General features: G+C 37.1%; 1 protein-coding gene across 1 annotated transcript in view; it reads right to left on the bottom strand.

Annotated features, from left to right (window-relative positions):
• Positions 1-2,699: 2,699 nt before the first annotated feature.
• Positions 2,700-19,607, bottom strand: part of UBE2V2 (ubiquitin-conjugating enzyme E2 variant 2) — a 30,532-nt gene continuing 13,624 nt past the window's right edge. Inside the window, exons 2-4 of the mRNA XM_010574388.1 lie at positions 14,343-14,488; positions 10,965-11,090; positions 2,700-3,571 (exon numbers count right to left, since the gene is read on the bottom strand). Of these exons, the coding sequence (XP_010572690.1) occupies positions 3,425-3,571; positions 10,965-11,090; positions 14,343-14,488 (419 nt within the window). The 3' untranslated portion in view covers positions 2,700-3,424. The remainder of the gene's footprint in view (positions 3,572-10,964; positions 11,091-14,342; positions 14,489-19,607) is intronic.

Here is a 19,607-nt window from a genome sequence, read left to right as displayed (position 1 = left end):
ATATTGTAAGAGAAGTGTAATAAATATTTTTAGGCCCTGAATTATTGTCCCGAAAGCTACTAAATAAGAAATACATTTCCACAAACTCACCATATAAGTAACCATGTAAAACACAAATACTTGTCCAAATTACACAGTTTATTATTATCATCATAGCTGATCAACTGTCATAGGATGCACTAAAATTTTCCTTTAGGTATCCCCTATACAATAACAAACATTTAGGAGGAATGTGCATTATGCATTTATTTCATAATAGTTGAGGGATTCATTCCTGACTCTGTCTTGCTGGGAGTCAAGTATTCTCAATTTGCTTTCAGGAAGATGAGTGCAATCAAGGCAGCTGGTAGGTGCACACCTTGCAACATTTCATGTACTTTATTATCAATGAGTAAGGCACATTATTTGTAACGTGGATATTTCTGTAGGCTTGCTCATTATATCTTAAGGTTTATGAAGCATAAATTATACCATCTTTGGGGTTTTTTCTTTACTTCATAGTAAACTTATCCTTCCCTCGAACAACCAAAATACAAGAACCTTGGCAATGCTTCAGAGCACAACACTAGTTTAAATCACAGTTCATGACCACCAACATGATACAAATTTTCAAATGCAATTTGAAAAAAACATATTTAGAACTTTTGCACTTTGCCCCTCATACAACTGGCTTAAAATGGTGCTTTACTTTGCAAGATGTACAAATACAGTTTTGAGAAGAAAAAAAACCACACTTGCTAACAATAGCAAATTCAAATCTTGCCAAAAGAACATAACACAATTTAAACACTTACAAGAGGAAAATTAAAATTTTGGCATCTAAGTAGGCTACCTAAGAGAAACCACAAGAACATGAGAAAACATATTACTAAGTGAACACTGATCAGACAGGGATACCTGTAAGACAACGTAACCTTTCTGGAGAATAGTAAGCAGCAGTGCTTCAAAATCTTCTTCAGGTAATAAGAGTTTTGAGGAGGCTCTTGGCTTTATGCAGTAGTCAAAGACATTTTAAAATTTTGTAATTAATTACACTTAGACTTGTTCCAGTGTGAGCAAAATGGAAAACCAACAGTTAAAATCACTGCAGGAATATTTTTACAGTCGTCCTTTACATTACGTACCCTGGTGTCACAGATCAGGTCAACTCCCTCCTCCACTTTTTTTTTCTTCTGCAAAACTTTATCTGGTTACAGCTGGATATGCAGATTTTCACAGATACAAATGGTTAAGACTACAGACAAGGAGGAGTAACTGTTGCAGGATCAACTTGCACCACATACAAACAAGCAAACAACCAGCCCTTTTTCATGCTCCATGAATAAGTCAGTCTCTTAAATTAGGTTACCAAACATGTAATAGTCTATGAGTATTTCTCATTCTCTCAATAGTTTATGCTGAAATTTTCCCCAAAATTCACATCTCAGAACTGTACAGTTCCATTATTTTAATTGATTAAATATAGATTAGCAGTATTAGTGTAAGAAAAAAAGATTTAATGGCATAAAAATAATTCAAATCAAGTAAGAAAATGTTGCAATGCACTTCAGCCAAACCATCACAAATGATATGTTATATAAATACAGACACGAGGTAGCTGACAGCTACAAATCCACCAATTCTGGAAGTGTCCAATTTGTCTAAAAAGCATAAACTGACAAATACTAACTAAACCTTTCCATTAAAAAAAAAAGAACACCTAGTTTATTGCTTTTAAATGTTCATTCTTTACATCAGAAATAGGCAAAGGCATATCCAAGAAAGTTACCTGGCTGTTGATGGCTTTTGTTTATGTTCACTTTTTCAAAAGAACCACTAAATAAAATTTTGAATGCAAATAGCTGACTTGCCCCCAATGTTACATGCTCTCACCAAAAATAAACAAAGGCTTGCATTTTCCAAGAGGGGTGCGGGGAAAGAAGGTATAATTTCCAAAAGGATAGCATTAACTACTTTCTTATGAGAAATCAGTAACAGAACTAAAACCAGAGCTCCCACCAGACAGAATACATTGAAAAAAAGCAGAACAACAATTGCAGGAGAGGCAGAAAGCACTCTAGCTACGAAGACCGTGGTGTCATGGCATATGATACACAGAACGCAGATGGAAATATGATGATCTGTACCACAGGTGTAATTTTTATTAAAGTTTCCTGAAGCTTCTTTTTTGTGTGTTTCAGAAAAGGCAAAAGTGGAACAGACAAGAAAAAAAGGCAAGAAACATAAAAGAGGAAAAGATGCAAGAAAGCAAGAATCAAGGCAGCAACTGCAAAAGCAACACAAACGACTGAGAAGTAGGACAGACTTCAGCAATGTGGTCTGAAAACTGCTCAGAGGTCAAGTAAGCAAAGTGGAAGTTATGCTCATTTTTCAAAAGAATCTGGAGAGAAGATGATGGAGAGGTTAGGTAGGCAAGTTTTTTTTGTTTTTATTTTGGGGTTGATATTTTTTATATATATATATATATATATGTACAGTGCAAGAGACTTCTTGTCTAAAGAAGTGGTACTACAGATGACAGAACTTACTCCCCTGCCACAAATGGAATACCTTGACCTCTCAAGTAAACTAAGCATACAAAAGTGGTAAGAATAAAAGGTGCATGTAAAACCAGCAGCAGTATTATGTTTGGCTTTCCACTACTTCTGCAAGTTACTGTACATATATTACATCACTATTATAGAAATGGCACAGCCTCAGACACTTTCCACATTTTATTTACATTTTAAGACTAACTTTAATCTCAATCACATATCCATACATTTCCTTTGTTTCACTAAAACTTAAATGCATGGTTTATTAGAACAAAGACTGTAAACAAATATTTGCCATGTCCGATACATGTAACACACAGGAGCTGCTTAACAGAAATTAATCCCCCCATTTTATAAATACAGGTATCAAAACAATCCTGAACATACTTTGTGACACTACTAGTAGTCGGCACCCACACCCTTGCAAAATTAAACAAGATGAGCAACGGTATTCACTGTACCTGCTACTTTAAAACAAATTTAACTGCAGCTCTTTTACTAAGCAAGATGGATAAAGCATGCCATTTATATTTTGCCTTCTCAAGAGATTATTTTCAGAAACATATATTATTCCACAGCAATCTGACACTTTCTGTCATGCTTTCATCTTGTAAAACCTGAATTCCAATTTTAGGCTATTTCAGGCTTATGCTTAAATGACAGTGCCTCGATAAGAGAAAAAAAATAATTGTGCTGCCTTTTTCTCCCATAGTGCCTGAAAACATATTGGGCATACATATATTATATATATATTCTTACAAATGTCCAGGTCATGTATACCAGCTGAAATTCTTTTAATGTGTGGGTGTTTGCATTGTGAGATTTAATCAAGACATTAACATGAGTAGAAGGTTGTTGTTTTAAGACAGAAGTTTGAGAATCAGCTAAAATTAATTGTTGTAAGTTTGTCCCTCTGGAGGTTGTGGAAGCTTCATATTTTCTTTGGACATCATTAGACGTCTTAGCTCTTGAAGTACAACTTTAATGCTATAAGAATTTTGCCATTTTGCTAACACTGGTATGCTCCGTGCATCCACCTGGAAATAGAAGAGAGAGTTATAAGTTATGATGAAATACAAAATCTCTACGTAGATAACTGCTATTGACCTAATTGTTCTAAGAAAGGGTCTAAGCATTCCCTGACACTTTCTCTGTGGCATAAAGTCCCTGCGTTCATAAAATATTTTAAGGAAAACAATCATATACTTACACAGATACAGATTCTGCAATAAGATCCATGCAGGTGGACCCTTCCATCTGTGCTGATACTAGTATTAGTGAGAAGGAAAAGGGGGTGGGGGAGGAGGAGATCAGCGAACCATTCACTGTAAAACTGGAGCCATATCTTGTAAAATTTAGTAATTTGTTTCAAATTACCCCCCAAAAAGAAAAAAATAATCATCTTCATTATGCCAATACGTACACTTGGGTTTTCCTCAGTTCTTTAAAAGAACCTGCCACACAAGAGTCCATAGAATAACTTTCTAAAGGAAAATTTCCCTTGTTTTTTCCTTGCTACAAGTATTGTTAGTGATTTATTTCACATCGATTTTACATGATGCTTCTGATACATAAAGAGTCACTACGTATACTAAGAAATGGCTTGAAATATTGAAATAACTGATTCATAATGTTTGGACATTTCTTAGTTCTTTGCATCCTTCTTACAGTAAGTCATCTTATGGAGCCGTGAAGATTACTGTACATCACTTACCAATTTGAATATGAACTGAAAGGAAAGGACATGGGACTTCTCCTATGCGTTTATAAAACCTGTGGGACAATTTACACAATTATATTATAACAGGGAGGTTTCCATAGGAAAGTCAGCAATTGAAAGTCAGCTTGGGAATTGTTTTGGCAGCAGGTAAGTCCTGGCCACCCAGACCCTGTAAGGAGGAACTTCAGAAGACAGAGGGGCGTACAGATGTGCAACTGCAAAGCAGGCCCATGGGCAGGAATAGGGCTATTGCATGCTACTGAATTTCATTGGCAGAGTAGCACAGGCAGTCCACATGGCTATAGAAGTGCTGGAAACCACTGCTTTATGATTTAAGCAGCATAAAACATCAAGAAGTTTCTTATCCCATCTTAATTTGGGCAAACTGAAAGAAAAAACAACACTGGAATCAGAAATAAGAACGTTAAGACAGATGTTTTATTTCTAGATTGTTTGAAGTGAGGCTGTCTATTTTCAGAACACCAGATGAGACTAAACCTTTTTGCAGGAGGAAACTGAGGCCAAGATTTAAACAACATGCTGGCTTGGGCAGCAATACTAACCCAAAAAACTTCTGCTCCCCCTCACAAGGCCCTGTTCCTTTAACAGTACTACTGCCTATCAGCTCAAGTGAACCATGAAATGTATGGGGAGCTACTTTCCGACTTGAATTGACAGAACCCATCCAGTTTAAAAAAAACACCTTGGAAAGAAGTCCCTAAGCAGGATCCTTCATCCAATTCACAGCTCAGCACTATAAGCATTTCTCTTCACACAAATAATGTTCTGCTCTGAGTCAGGAACCCCTTTAAGACAGCAGAGCTGCCAAAGACAGCATATCATCAAACTACAGTATAAAAGACAGTCAGATTACTTATTATTGCAAACATTAATAAATTAGGAAGAAAAAGGGCATCAAAAGGAAAGGTCCATTATGCAGCAAGATCATGCCAGTTTAAAATACGCATGAGTGTAGGACCTAACCCAGAAAGGTTTTGAAAGTAACACTGGTCAGACCATCATTGTAATTCCTGGACTGCTACTACTTCTTTTTTAAAGGGGTATTTGGTTTAATGTGGTAGGTAAGAGCCAGTATCAGAGCAGGATAATCCTTGCAACTGGAAGACAGGTTCTCTTTTCTTAAAAGGCAGACTATTAGATAAAACCAGCAGTGAGTAAAATGGAAATTCTGATGAGATCACCTGTGTTATCAAGTAGCAGCTTAAGTAAGGCATCATTTAGCCTGAATCTTTGTTCTGAGGTACTAAGCTCTTATAGATATCTCTTCCTCTCCAGTCCTTCTAGATAAGATTAAAGAAGGACACTCCAGAGTTTCTATCCAACGAGCTGGACCCAGCAAACTAGGAACAACATGAATTAATGTCACAAGTTAGAATAGTAAATATCACACTACTCAAAATTGTTCTCCATATAGAAAATGCTATGCGAAATGCATGAGACCACCATTTTTCCTCATGGGGTCCTGCAGAAAGAAGAAAAACTTCATGGGACTTAAGTAACAGAATAAATGAGGGCTCAGATCTTATGTTCCCTTAGCATATAGCTGCAGATGTTTAAAAGCTTATTTCCCCCCTCTCACACACAGACACACTTACTAACATTTGTTAGTACTTCTCTGCAGCTAACCTGACATCCTCTTCAATTTAGCAAAATGGAACAAAATGTGAGAGTACTCCCTGAATGCTTTGATTTAAGTCCTTTGGCAGACCAGTAGTTAAAAAATTTCCATCTTAGTCTGAATCACAATACTTTCTACTAAAGTGGCTGAGGAGAGATCACATTACATGTCACTGACCTGCCAAAAAAAAAAAAAAAAAAAAAATAAATAATCCCCCTGAGAAAAATAAGAGGGAAAGAAGCCACAGTAAACGACTATCTAGGACAAGGCAGTGGTTGAAACAGAAGATTTCCCAACCAGGAAAGATGTGCACTTAGGGGTGGAAGCCCGTATGATAATAAACTGTTTTAGAAGACCACTGGTAAACAAAGATGGATAAGAAGAAAAAGGTAGGTCTAGTTTTCTTTCTCAAACCTACCAAAATCTAAAATAATTATCTGTTCAGATAAAGACTGGGTTAGCAAAAAATGGCTGGAAAAGCAGTTGCTCTGGAACTCCTCAAATGAATGTCTATCTTCAGCTTGGCAATTCTGCTTTCATATCATCTTCCTTCTCCTCAACTTTGCCTTTGTAGGCGCTCTCAAGCATGGAGATCTGCCTCAGTTACAGCACATAGCAGTCAGTCACCAGTGCTGTTCAAACAATGCAATTCTACATACACTGGCTGTACTGGAATACCTGGAAAACCTGATCACTTACAAGTAAGCTCCTCCAGCTTTTCTTTCTTGGCTGGGAATTTGTAACAACAAACTCGCAGACTGTAGACTCTGCTTTAATAACGTTATGAATGTTTTCTGAGTAAAGACTGCTGCAACATGACATTTTCATTGCTGTTTATCTCAAGTCTCTTTTCTGCAAGTCACCAACTTTTTTCATGACATCTCGCAGCAGTAAAGATTTTGACTCAGGTTCTGTTTTCTGTGTTGCAGAATTTATTTCTAAGTTAGTGCACAATAAATTCACTCTGTGAAGAACAATGGTAAGAAATTCAGAAGAATGACACAAACTATGTTCAAATCACACAAAAGCAGTATGTAATATTCAAGGACACATCCTGGGACACAGAGGGCGAAGTTTCACGGTCACATAAAAGCTAATAAAGCTGAAAACTGCAACCTGAAGACTATTTTATTCTGGGGGCACCTCACTGTAAATCCTTAAAGAACAGCAAGAGAAGCAATATGTATAATGCATAATTTTTTCTAAACAATTGAAATTAAAACAAATAATTTTACACAATGTTGCAAAGTATTCAGTCTTTATAATGTTCCCAATATCTTAACTTTAAGAAGTAGCAAACTGCTTAGTCTACAATAAACATACTCAAAGCTGTAACTGGACAACAGTTTACAGGTTTATAGCTGACAAAGTCCCAAGCGAGTTTAAAGGAAACAAGTATTTCCAGCTGTAAATGGTATCTAGATGAACAAAAGTGATTGCAAATCCTGGAAGATAGACTGCTGAAGAGCGCTCTCACAGATGCAAAAATCAGACATCCTCAAAAGACCATGGCAAAATAAACAGCACTTCAGAATGCAACCTGTGTTTTACCAATACAGGATACACAAGTCTCCAAGAGAAAAGACCCCGCAGCGTTAAGAATGATAATTTCAGTACAGTTTTACAACAGTAATGCCATTAGCACATAAAGGCATTTTGTTCAGCCCTATATAAGTACTTGGACTAGCTTTTCTGAACTTAGTACCCTAATTCTGTATAGAAATGCAGTAGCTCCATAGGCAAATTGAAAAGCAGAAAACCACAAAAACTAACTTGCAGATAAGAAAAGGCAATTTAACAGGGTGACTCAGAGCGTGTAAGTTTAGTCTTTTGAGGTTAAATACTCTTGAAGTAGCCCTCTCCTTTCTTGCACTAAATTTATAGAACGGCGATCTCTGGGAGCCCTGAGGATATGCTGCTGATGGAAAAGTTACATATAAGCAAAACTCCTCTCTCAGAAAAATCAAACAAAAAGTCAGTAAACTTGTAACTGTCAGTAGTAATAAATTCATGACACACGTGCACTTTTCATGCAAAGCGTAAAGGGACTTGTAAGTCAAGAAGGCTGAGAACCACTGCCAACAAGGCAGTACAAGACTAGCTTCCTTACAGCCCTGATAACTTTAGCACATACCCATCTCCCCTCTCTACCATTCACAGTCTAACTTGAGAAATTATCACCCTCTGAACTCAAGCTGGGGGCCCTACTTTCCTTAGGTGTTAACTGGCACACATGTTGTGTAAAGTGTACCTTAACAATGTTACAAATGTTTTGAGTAGTATGACAACACTGCTAGGACATGCAATTTCAGTGGCTGTTTATCTCAGGTCTCTTTTCTGCAAGTAACCAACTTTTTCATGACATCTACAAGCAATGTGATGACAAGCTGGCCACATGTCAAAAAACAGGGTGCACGCAGAAGCATGGATAGTAGAGCTTGTCTGAAGATGAAACCCTGTCATTCATTCAAAGAACGCAGCTGTCCTGGTTTCAGCTGGGATAGAGTTAACTGTCTTCCTAGCAGCTGGTACAGTGCTATGTTTTGAGTTCAGTATGTGAAGAATGTTGATAACACTGATGTTTTCAGTTGTTGCTAAGTAGTGTTTAGACTAAGTCAAGGATTTTTCAGCTTCTCATGCCCAGCCAGCAAGAAGGCTGGAGGGGCACAAGGAGTTGTCACAGGACACAGTCAGGGCAGCTGACCCAAAGTGGCCAACGGTGTATTCCATACCATGGGACGTCACATCTAGTTTAGGAACCGGGAAGGGGGGGGCGGGGAATCGCCGCTCGGGGACTGGCTGGGTGTTGGTCGGCAACTAGCTGGGTGGTGAGCAATTGCCCTGCGCATCATTTGTACATTCCAATCCTTTTATTACTACTGTTGTCATTTTATTAGTGTTATCATTATCATTAATAGTGTCTTCTGTTCTATTAAACCGTTCTTATCTCAACCCGTGGGTTTTGCTTCTTTTTTCCCTATTTTCTCCCCCATCCTACTGGATGGGGGGGAGTGAGTGAGCGGCTGCGTGGTGCTGAGTTGCTGGCTGGGGTTAAACCACGACAGCAGCAAACCGCTTATGATCTATTAAGTGAAAGAGGATCAGACAGTGGAAGAGTGGCTTGAAAGAAACAAGAAGGCACTAAAACAGGAAGCAGCAATGGGAACTATTGCAGGATGCTGAACATGCCCCCTGGTTTATCTGACAGATTGTAGTGAACACAACTCTAGTGAGCACAATGACGAAATAACCTAAAATGCAAGGTATCAGGACAATGGACACATAAAAAATTACATAATGAATGTGTTTTAAATTCATTAGTTATGAAATCTGTTTTCATTAAAAATAATATCTAGTCCTATTTAAATCCATTAAAAAGACAAGTTATGCATTTGCATAGCAAATCCTTCATAAGATATACTTGTTTATAGAACTGTTGGGGAAAAACTGAATGAAGGTTTTGTACAAGCTTATAAACTTATTAAACCCAAATTTTCCTGTAGTGATGACGGGATTTTAACACTGCTTTTAAAACGACCAGGCATATTTCCTGTCACAGTATTCACACTGCTCTTCAGCAATCTGAGGGAGTGTAGACTTCTCCAAACAAAAGCTCAAGCCAAATGGCCCGGTAAACATGAGCATTCAGGCTCTGCAGGTCTGAGATTCTGCTTCCGGAAATCAACACCTATACTCTGAGGCATGCACAGATGAAGCAATGAGAGCATACTTCTTTAGTGATTCAGAGTAATACATGTTACTAGGGAGAGGTTTGAAAATAGTAATACAAACAAACCAAAAGCTCTGCTGCATCCAGATTGGCGGCTTCTGCTAGTCACAACCTCTTAATAAACACATATACTTAGGCAACAAGCCACAGTTGTGATGGAGGGCAACAGCTGGTTTTTAGATAGCAATTTTAGTAAGAACTTCAGGTAGAGTAAAATTGTTAGCTCTGCAAGAAGTACCTCCAAATTAATTTTAGATTATTTCTGAAGTGTTAGTCCACTGGTTTTGGATGACTCGCTAGTACACCACCCTACCACCTACAACAGCTCAAATGAACCCCTGAGAACCTCTCCCTCTGCTGCGGTCATTGAGATATGAAAGCTTCACATTTCAGTACTGTTAATTACACAAATGCAAGACCATCTTTCTTTTAGATCTTGCAAAATATTTAAAATCCAAAGATGCTCTGACTCACCTTTAAGTATTACCTTAATCGATTACTTTGCATTCACTAAAAACAAACGTACACACCGCCAAGTGCGATATATTCTTGTATTTCCTGCTGATATATGCATATACCATTGTAAATACAAGATGGCTCACACCTCTTCACTGAGCAAAGGGGTACCTCAGACTTAGTCACAGGATAAAAGTATCTAGGGAATAATGGAGTAACAAGCTTCCTTGAGCTGCTGTCATTGCTCATGTACTTGAATTCATCCCACTCTAAGTGCAGGATCAATGAAAGTAACTTAGGGCAAATTGATCTTTAAAATGAAAGTGATTACAATCTATATCAAAAGATCTTAAGACTGAAGCTCAGAATCACCTTGGATTTGAATAAACTCAGTACAAAGAAAATAAGAGTTTAAATACATTGGCTCATTACAGGTAAGTTACTACATCCAGAGCAAGACTCATCAGTAATAACCTCCATTAATTAATGGAAACATCAGATGAAGTTTGTAATACTCCTGTTACAATATCAATCTAATCCTCTTTTACAAGAGTATTACAAGGGAAATACCTACACATGGCTTAAACACTTATTTTTTTTCTGTTCAAAACTAAAATCTTCAGCTTCATTTAAAAGAAACAACTGTTTCAATACTATAAATAATGCTCAACTCATTGATAAGCCACTAAGAGCCGCTAACATACTGTAAATACCTAAAAAATTTGAAGTAGTAGGCAACCAAAATTTGATTTAAACCAAATACTTATATTGTAAAATTTAAATATGAAAGCTCTGTCCAACATGCATATTCCTCACCTGGGTTTTTCACAGAAATAATTTATAGTACAGATTAACAACATGGTTGATCTTACCATTTCAACTTACCATTCCATTGGAATTATTTATTCCATTCATATTAATTTTAGTTACAAATCTAACTGTAGGAGGTGCTTCTGGATATTTAGGTCCACACTCTACTTTCAGACTGTATATTCTGTTTTCATAGTTTGTCTAGAAAGCAAAGAGACAGACTAATGCATCTTACTGAAACCTGAATATTAATAAATTAAAAAAACCACAAAAAACAAAAAAAACCCCCCAAAGCAAAGGCAAGAGGAATAAAGATTAAGAAATATGAAATAATTATAAATCTGTTAATATTACGTACCAGTTGAATGTACTTGGATTACTGATTGATATGCCACTGTTTTGGTTATATTGATTACTCGATGAATATGTATAAATTACACTACTTACTGACTATACCATACAAAAGTTTTAACAGAATACAATTCTTCTTTTACTTCACATTTTCTATTATCCTTCCTACCCACCTGCATTCTCAAAACAACTTTGGCACAGGGACTGAGAGAAAATCAATAATCTTTAGGAAAATTACCATTTTCCCCTGTAAAAAATTATCTAACACTGCAAAAAACTGGAAATGGAGAAAGATGAAGATGCCAATAATCCAACAGTTAAGACACAACCAAGAACAAGATGAAAACAGTATTTGCAAAAAACATATTCTGGAAGTAATTAACACTCCAGAAGATATCTAAAACTTCCATAGCTGAGGATTGATTGGTTTATTAGAGTATTTATGAACTTTGGACAGTAAAGTGACAGCTAGTTTGCAGAAAACATCACTCCAAAGTGACCATGGAACAGATCATTCTAAGTGCAAATATATTTTGAGAAAGCACAATTAAAATGAATATGGTTCTTTTTTTTAAGCTTGTCAAGTGGGCCACGCACAATAAAAGGTATCAGTGGCTTTGCTGGTCACTGATGCACATGCCTCTGCTCCAAAAGGAAGATAAACCCAGTTTCTACACCTGTCTTTCCACTGACGTAACAGATACAGCTAACATGAATCAAAAGCAGTAACATGCCTCTCAGCTTTCCAAAAGAACATCTTTAAGCTGTTCTCCATTAGCCAGCTGTTATTCTCTCGAAGTAAAAGTATCAACCACACAGCCAAGCTATCAAATGATAGGCCACTCTGTGGTCAGTTAAAAGGCAGATTGGAAATAGGACTACTGAAGCACCCTAACCGTGTCCCATAATTTTGAGAAGCCACAGAGACTGAGCAGCAAGTGGATCAGAAAGAAACAAGGCAAAGCAGGACACCCTTTGTTAGAAAAAAGGTTTTCTATTATTCTTTCCCATTAAAAACTAAAGGCCCAATAAAAGTAATCTTGTCCTGCTACAGGTACCATAGCTGCTACCATCACAAGAAAACACAGTAATAAAAATTATCATTATTCACCCAGATAAAACAATTTCCTTGCCCAGAAAGGGATGCTGTCAGTTATAGTAGAAATAGGCCAAAATATATATATATATATATATACACACACACTGCTCACAACTCTGAAAAATCCTAAGAACGGCACTCATTCTCATTCCCTTATTCCTATCCAGGTGGCTTCTCAATTTTGCTCAGTTTTTAAAGTCACCGTTTCACTGCAAGCCAAGCATCCCTGGCCAACTCCCCAAAAAGCCTAAAACTCCATTTTTGGGGGGTCAGATAAATGTTTCCTTTAATCCAAAATGAATCTTCCCCTCCTCCCTCCATGTTGGTCTACCTTTCAAATGAAGCAAGAAAAAAAACTGATAAGCAATTTTTGCACAGCTCTAGAGAAGCCATGTATGTGAAGAACTTCATGCTGTGGACAGTATTAGCAACTTTCTTTGTGTTCTGCCTAACTGCACACAGTCTGCATAACTCAGCCAATTCCAAAAACACCCATCTTCTACAGACCCTGAAACTGGATATGCGATTCTTCTCAAGGTGCCACCACTGGCTTTCACTTTCTACAACCGCCATGTACTGCAAGTCATTCTATCAGCAAGACTGCATGTCCCCGAAATGGCCCAAAATATTACTTGCATGCACTCCTTCATAAAGAAAATAAAATGACAGCAATATAAAATGACCAGAATTAAAAGTGCATCCCAGCTTGGTTTTGGTTTGGTTTTTTGTTTTTATTTTTTAAAACATAAGGGCTCCTACATAATAATCACTGCCTTCAAAGATGTGTTCGGAATCTACCTTAGGTTGAACCAGAAACCAGTCACAGGCAGTTCTGGAGGCTGCTTGGAGAGTCAGGGAGATACTACTTTATTTAGCTCACATTTGCAAGTTCTTTTCAAAACATGTAAGACTACAAACTTTCTTCAACATGTATTCAAACACTGTGATTCCACAAAAGCTAGTATCCAAAGCATGCCATCATTACGCTTATATTTTAAATCAATTCTCTCTCAAATGCACCCAAATCTTAGGAGCTCAGCACAATTATGCAGATGTTCAAAACAGTTTGCTGCAAGTTGCAACTAACTGACTTCCAAAAGGAGCTTGAATTACACTGAATCTAACTCTGGAATTCTGTTACTCTGGAAGACATTATCTTCACTGAGGCCAAGTTCTGGTCTCATTTCTTGTCTTGGATAATTCTTCCAATAAGACCTGTAGCACTGAAGGACACACACGATAGTAACATGGTAGCAGTGAAAGACACATGCTAACTTAGAGCTACGTGACATATACTCATTTAAAGTTCTGATTTACACAGTGATCTTTTGTATCATATTTAACTCATGAGAAAGCATGCACAAAAGTCAAGATGTGTCCATTCGTATCTGATGAGGCTGATACTCAAGACATGAGAGATGATTACTTGTCTTGCAGGTTTTAACAGCCTAGATGATATTCTACAGAACTTAAGAGGCCAGAAGGATTTGAATTTTGTGTAAGTATTTTATCTTACTAGACGTAATTAAAAACTGCTTGGTCTTTAGGCATGATTCAACTGAAATGCATAAATTGCTATATTGAAAGAGTATTTGATAAAACTTGTGAAAGTTGAAAATATATTGCCAGTCTACTACAGAATTGAAATTACTAGGCACATATGATAAACTGTGGAAAGACAGTTACCCTGTTTACTGTACTATCACTGTACACTTACGTGCACTAATGGTGGAAGTACAGACTGAATATGTTCCCAACTCAGTAGTAAGTCTCAAACTACAACTGGCTTATACAGACAGCTGAAGAAACGTGTAATAGGGGAAGCCAGACTGGAAACACTGAAGTGCCAGGAAGTGATGAATTCTAACGGGAATATACAGTGTTTCTACAACTTCATACATTGAATTTTAAGTAATTCCTTTACAATGTAGCAAAGTAACACTTTTTTTGCATTTTCTATTGCCTACAAACTGAAGAAAAACATTTTAATTCATCACACTTACCCTTGGTGGCCCAATAATCATTCCTGTCCATCTGGTGAGTGTCATATCTTCATCATCTTCAAGGCCCCAGCTTACTGTACCATCACCTACTCCTTTCTGTCCTTCTTCAAGTTCTTCCAACAAGCGAAAATTACGAGGTACTTTAACTAGAGAAAAGGAAAGAATGTAATTAATACTGCTCACATTAAGGAAAAGGTAAACTATTGCTGTCACATGTTATGCACTAGCAACTTCTGAATATACTTTCAAAGCCAAACAAGTATTTCCTGCATGAATTTATTTAGCACTCAAATTGTTTTGAAGCAACTAACCACATCACTGGAAGCTAGTTACTACCAAGTGGTATCAATACAGACTATAAAAGAGAAAATGAGAGCTCTCTTCAGTTTGAGATGGCTTAATTCAGACTGTCTTTCCCAAGCACAGTACTGTTTAGAGCCAGTATGTTTCAAAATCAATTCACTGTCTGTCAAGTTCTACTCAACTAGAATACACATAAAATTGATATAGCAAATTCCTTCCAAAAATAATTAAAGAATGCAACATTTAACACAAATTATCTCAATATATGTAAACTGTAAGATTAAAACATTTTCACTTGATTTTGATTTAAAAAATCCACTTCAATATCTGAAAACAAATTAAAAATCAAGTCTTTTTTAATCTAGTGATTATTATTCCCACTTAACAGAGAAAAAAAAAGCACAGAAACACTGATTAAGTTGTTAGAGATAATGACATATTCACAACAGCATATGAAGATGTACTGCTTCTGAAGAGAGTCAAGTAATATTCACTTACTGAACCATAATTACTGGATTTTGATTATTACACACGAAAACAGACAGATATTGATAGGTATTAAACAAGTGGATGCTTAATTGCTTTACATCACAGAAGCTAAAATGGCATTTCAGCACTGATGTAGGGAACAAAGCTAATTAAAATTAACACTTGTGCATGCAATCATGGTATGCTTTTATTTTAAAATAGAATATGCAGAATGATGTATGTAGTAGCAATATTACAATACAATAAAACTTCTAATTTTCTTACAACTGCTTATAGCTATATATTTTTTCTTATACCTACTTATAGCTATAGTGTTTTTCATGATTTTTAGTAGAGATCCTTTCTTGTACTGGAAGAATCCAGGTACTCTATAAAACTAAAACTCTAAGACTGGGTGCATACAAAGTTGTTAGCAATGAATACACATAGTATGCAAGTTCAAAAAAGATGGGGGTCAAAGAAAGCTGTTTTTCATATCAGTTTAGTCACTGGAATTTCAGGTTTTACATTACCCTAGTCTGTATTCCAAGCTATCTCTATGCAAAAAATTAAGACCTATAGGATACAATATGATTATTTAGTCAATACGTATGCATATGGACCAGTATAGATAAACATACCCTTCAGCAACTATTCCAATAGCTTATCTTGCATAACTACAGTTTCTCTTAAACTTTTTTTTTTTTTTTTTTAAATAACACAGACTAGGGAAAGGCTCCTAAAAATTGCAGAAGCAACTGTCTCCAAGTTCTCCAAATTCCCAGGGAAAAGCATTAAGAGCATAGTATCAGGACACTGCAAGGAAATTAAATCACTCATGTATGGCCTCACCTTCCTTCCTGCTTTGGTATTGCCACTCACCTGAGCCCATAATGAGCTACTTCAGCTTGCTAACTGAGCAGAAAATTATACATTTTGGTTAGTCTCCTGACAGCTTAACAAACCAGCCCAGCTCACACAGAGATCTGACAAGTACTAGCATGAAAGTGCAGCCATGGCAGCAAAAACTCAGATAACCATGATGTAAACATATGTTTTAATGGAGTTAAACTACCCTGGAAGCTTATTTTCACAGATAAGAGTTCACATACAATTACTTGAAAGTACTAGCACAATGCATCAAGGAGCAGATAATTTCTCAATACTTTAGCATAGATCCTTTTAAAAAAGCTTCACTGAAATTCATTTGCCCGTTCCTCTGGTCCCATCCTGACTTGCTATTAACATTAGATCGTACATTTACATATCTAATTCAGACGAGGGATGGGAACTCACAATCATGCTTCTATCACATTACAGAGCACAAAGTTTTTACTTTTGTTCCAGATTCATACATGCTCTGGAATGGAGTCTGCCAGTAAAAGGCTAACACTAATCTTTAAAAAAAATTTTAAAAAGATTAAACCAGGAGGATAAACTTTTACTAAACTTCTTGGTTTGCATCACATGACTGATTAGCTTCTGCCTGGTACGTGGAACCTCAAACACACACCCTGCCCACCAAACAACCCCCACCCCCAAAACCCATGTACTTTAGCATCCAATTATTATCTTAGACTTCTCCAGTGGCTTAAATCCACCATTTCTCAGAATTCTTGCTCTGACTGCAGAACTTCTGATTTATAGTTTACTTCTTTAAAAAGCACATAGAAGACAGTAGCAAACAGACTTTATTCCTGATCACCTGCTATCACCTTTCACTGCAGCTGAGATGACTCAACCGCTCATTGCCAGAAGACATTCCATGCCTTCTCCCAAAATTCTGCTGCTCTTGCACTAACCAGGCTCCTCTTATTAGTCAAACTGGCACACTAATTTAGCAAAAAGCTGTTTTTCCTCTAGGCAAAAATCAAATCCAACCAGTTAATCAACTGAATTGACTCAGGAAGAAGGATCAACAAATGCCAGAGCTGACTGCTGTGTCTTTCAGTGCTGCCGTTTGCAAAACCATGGGTGTGGGGTTGAGGGAGCTTTTTGTGGCAAAAAGACTGGCTCAGTTGTATCATAAAAGTGCACTCAACACAGAAAACTGTAGGAGATGACAGTTACTAGAAAATAACAACCCCTTATGACTGATTGTCCCATGTTCATCACATCTTTTCCACTACATTGTCTGTGCTCACTAGTTCCCCTAACTGTCCAAGGGGAGCAGTGAAGGACTTGGGAAATCTCCAGAACATCTCCAGAAAATAATTTAGATCTGCTCTGGAAAGAGACAAAAACATCTGACAGAAAAGTGCCGGGTTCCCTACATTAACATTTGTATCAGTGCTAGAACTAGGTAGCAAAATACTGCTCTGAAGTTAAAAATAAGAATCAAAACACCTAGTGTTTGAAAACAAACAAACAAAACCCCCACATCATCCTACTGAGATTCCAACCCATTAAAAAACTCCCAGAAAAAAAAAAATTCATTCTCAACTAAAACTGGACCAAAGATACACTCAAACAGGTTCAGAAGTTTACACAGTCCTAAAACATTTGGGTTGGGGACACCAGAAATGATTGTATAAATTAAGGTAAAACCACTATTTCATAAGAGCACTTCTATATTTAAGGTATTTAGTTCACTTCCACAAACATATTCTATACTTTTATTTATGACTTCATAGGAAACGCACAAGATCTTTCTTTTTATGCAATTCTATATTTAAGATTTGGACAACAACCTCTCCCACCCTATTTCCAAAGAGCTACCCTGATTTGTCAACTGACATCAGAGGGGCAGAGCAACAAGCCGGGCACATCTTAATTAGAAATGTCTACTAGAGCTTTTTGCAACAAAGGATTACCAGGTCACTATTTCCTAGCTTAAAAAACAACAACAACCACCCCCCCCTTACTAAACTGCCTCTATGTCCCTGGCATATATTATTAATGTTTTATCCTCAATACTTCAAACTTCAATTGAAGTCACTACTGAATGTTTTATTAGAAAACCATTGTTGATAGATTTCTGACAAGTGACATGGATTACTTAAAAAAATTAACACAGTGGGTTAAAAAAACCACAAAACCTTACCTTTGTAATTAGTCTTAGAAACTACCAGCAAAATGAACTGGAATTAAATGCTAATGCTGCCCTGAGCATCCACTCATGCATTTGCACGCACTATTGCACTCTACATGTTTTCTTCGGTCATCCTATAACTTTTACATAATACAAATCTACCTAGCTTGAACAGAACACACGTACCTTCTTGGTACAGACGGTGCCTTCTTTCCAGTAAAACAACAGCAAGAACTGCTATCTAGAATATCAGGTAATGATGGTCTGGATCTTTTGGAAATCAAGTTTGCTCCTAGTATAAAGTAAAAAATTCTTGGTTTTCTCACTATTTCACATATTCCAGAGGGCACAGTTGTATGTTAATGATGCATACGCAACTTGCAGTTTTGTCTCTAATCCAGACAATACAATTCATCAAATATTTGCTAAAAACTTTGAAATATTCCTTGACAGAATCTGAGTATGAATCAGTATTCCATTTACAGAATTTGGACAATGAAACAACATCCTTCTGTCCTAGTTTGCAGCTCATCAGCAACAGGAAATTACAGAAACCACCCCCATTCTTCAGCTCACTACCAGACCTCAGGTGTACCTTCTGGAACAAGTAGTGGCAATTGAAGAGAGAAATATCTCTAGCCTTTCACCACCATGGGCCTGCCAAATATTGTCCCCAACTCCACTTGCTGATGGGACCACTAACCGGCTTCAGACAAGTGCAGACAGGTTGTTTTTACTCCCTGTAACAGACATCCCTCAGCTAAAACCTCTCCCTCCCAAGTGAAGGGGATTAAAGCAGTCATGCGATTTTATCACTGGCAGAGCTGTAGGAGTGGTACGCTCCACTGAGTAGGCTGTGATTAAAGGCTAGGTACAGCACTACAACCAGCTATTTGCAATGATGGACTAAGGCTCTCCATGTGAAAATACAGCTGGGTTCATCAAGATTAGAAAACAAAACAAAAGCAACCAGCCCCCAGCCACTTTTCAGTTTATCTGTAAAGCTTACCTTGCTAGGGATTTTACTGACAAATACCTCCTGACCCCCCAAAATGGTACACGGGAACTGTCAAACAGTATTTACCAAGTTTTCACAAAGAGTTGAGGTAAACATATTTCACTTAAACAAACAAACAAAACAAACAACACCCACTCATGCTTACATATATCAATAGTTTTTAATTTATAAGTTTAATCATGAAACTGGACTACAGAAACTGGTTACCTATTGGAAATCCGTGAAATTAACAGTGAATTTAAAACCTTGGAACAATGAGAAAAGAATAAAAGCAGAATGTCGTGGTTTAACCCCAGCCAGCAACTAAGCACCATGCAGCCGCTCACTCACTCCCCCCACATCCAGTGGGATGGGGGAGAAAATCGGGAAAAGAAGTAAAACTCCTGGGTTGAGATAAGAACAGTTTAATAGAACAGAAAAGAAGAAACTAATAATGATAATGATA

This window comes from Haliaeetus leucocephalus, unplaced genomic scaffold (genome assembly GCF_000737465.1).
Source record: "Haliaeetus leucocephalus isolate CR32 unplaced genomic scaffold, Haliaeetus_leucocephalus-4.0 Scaffold428, whole genome shotgun sequence".
Taxonomy (NCBI): Eukaryota; Metazoa; Chordata; class Aves; order Accipitriformes; family Accipitridae; genus Haliaeetus; species Haliaeetus leucocephalus.
The sequence above is the reverse complement of the archived record's forward strand: the minus strand, read 5'-3'. Positions and strand labels throughout refer to the sequence as shown.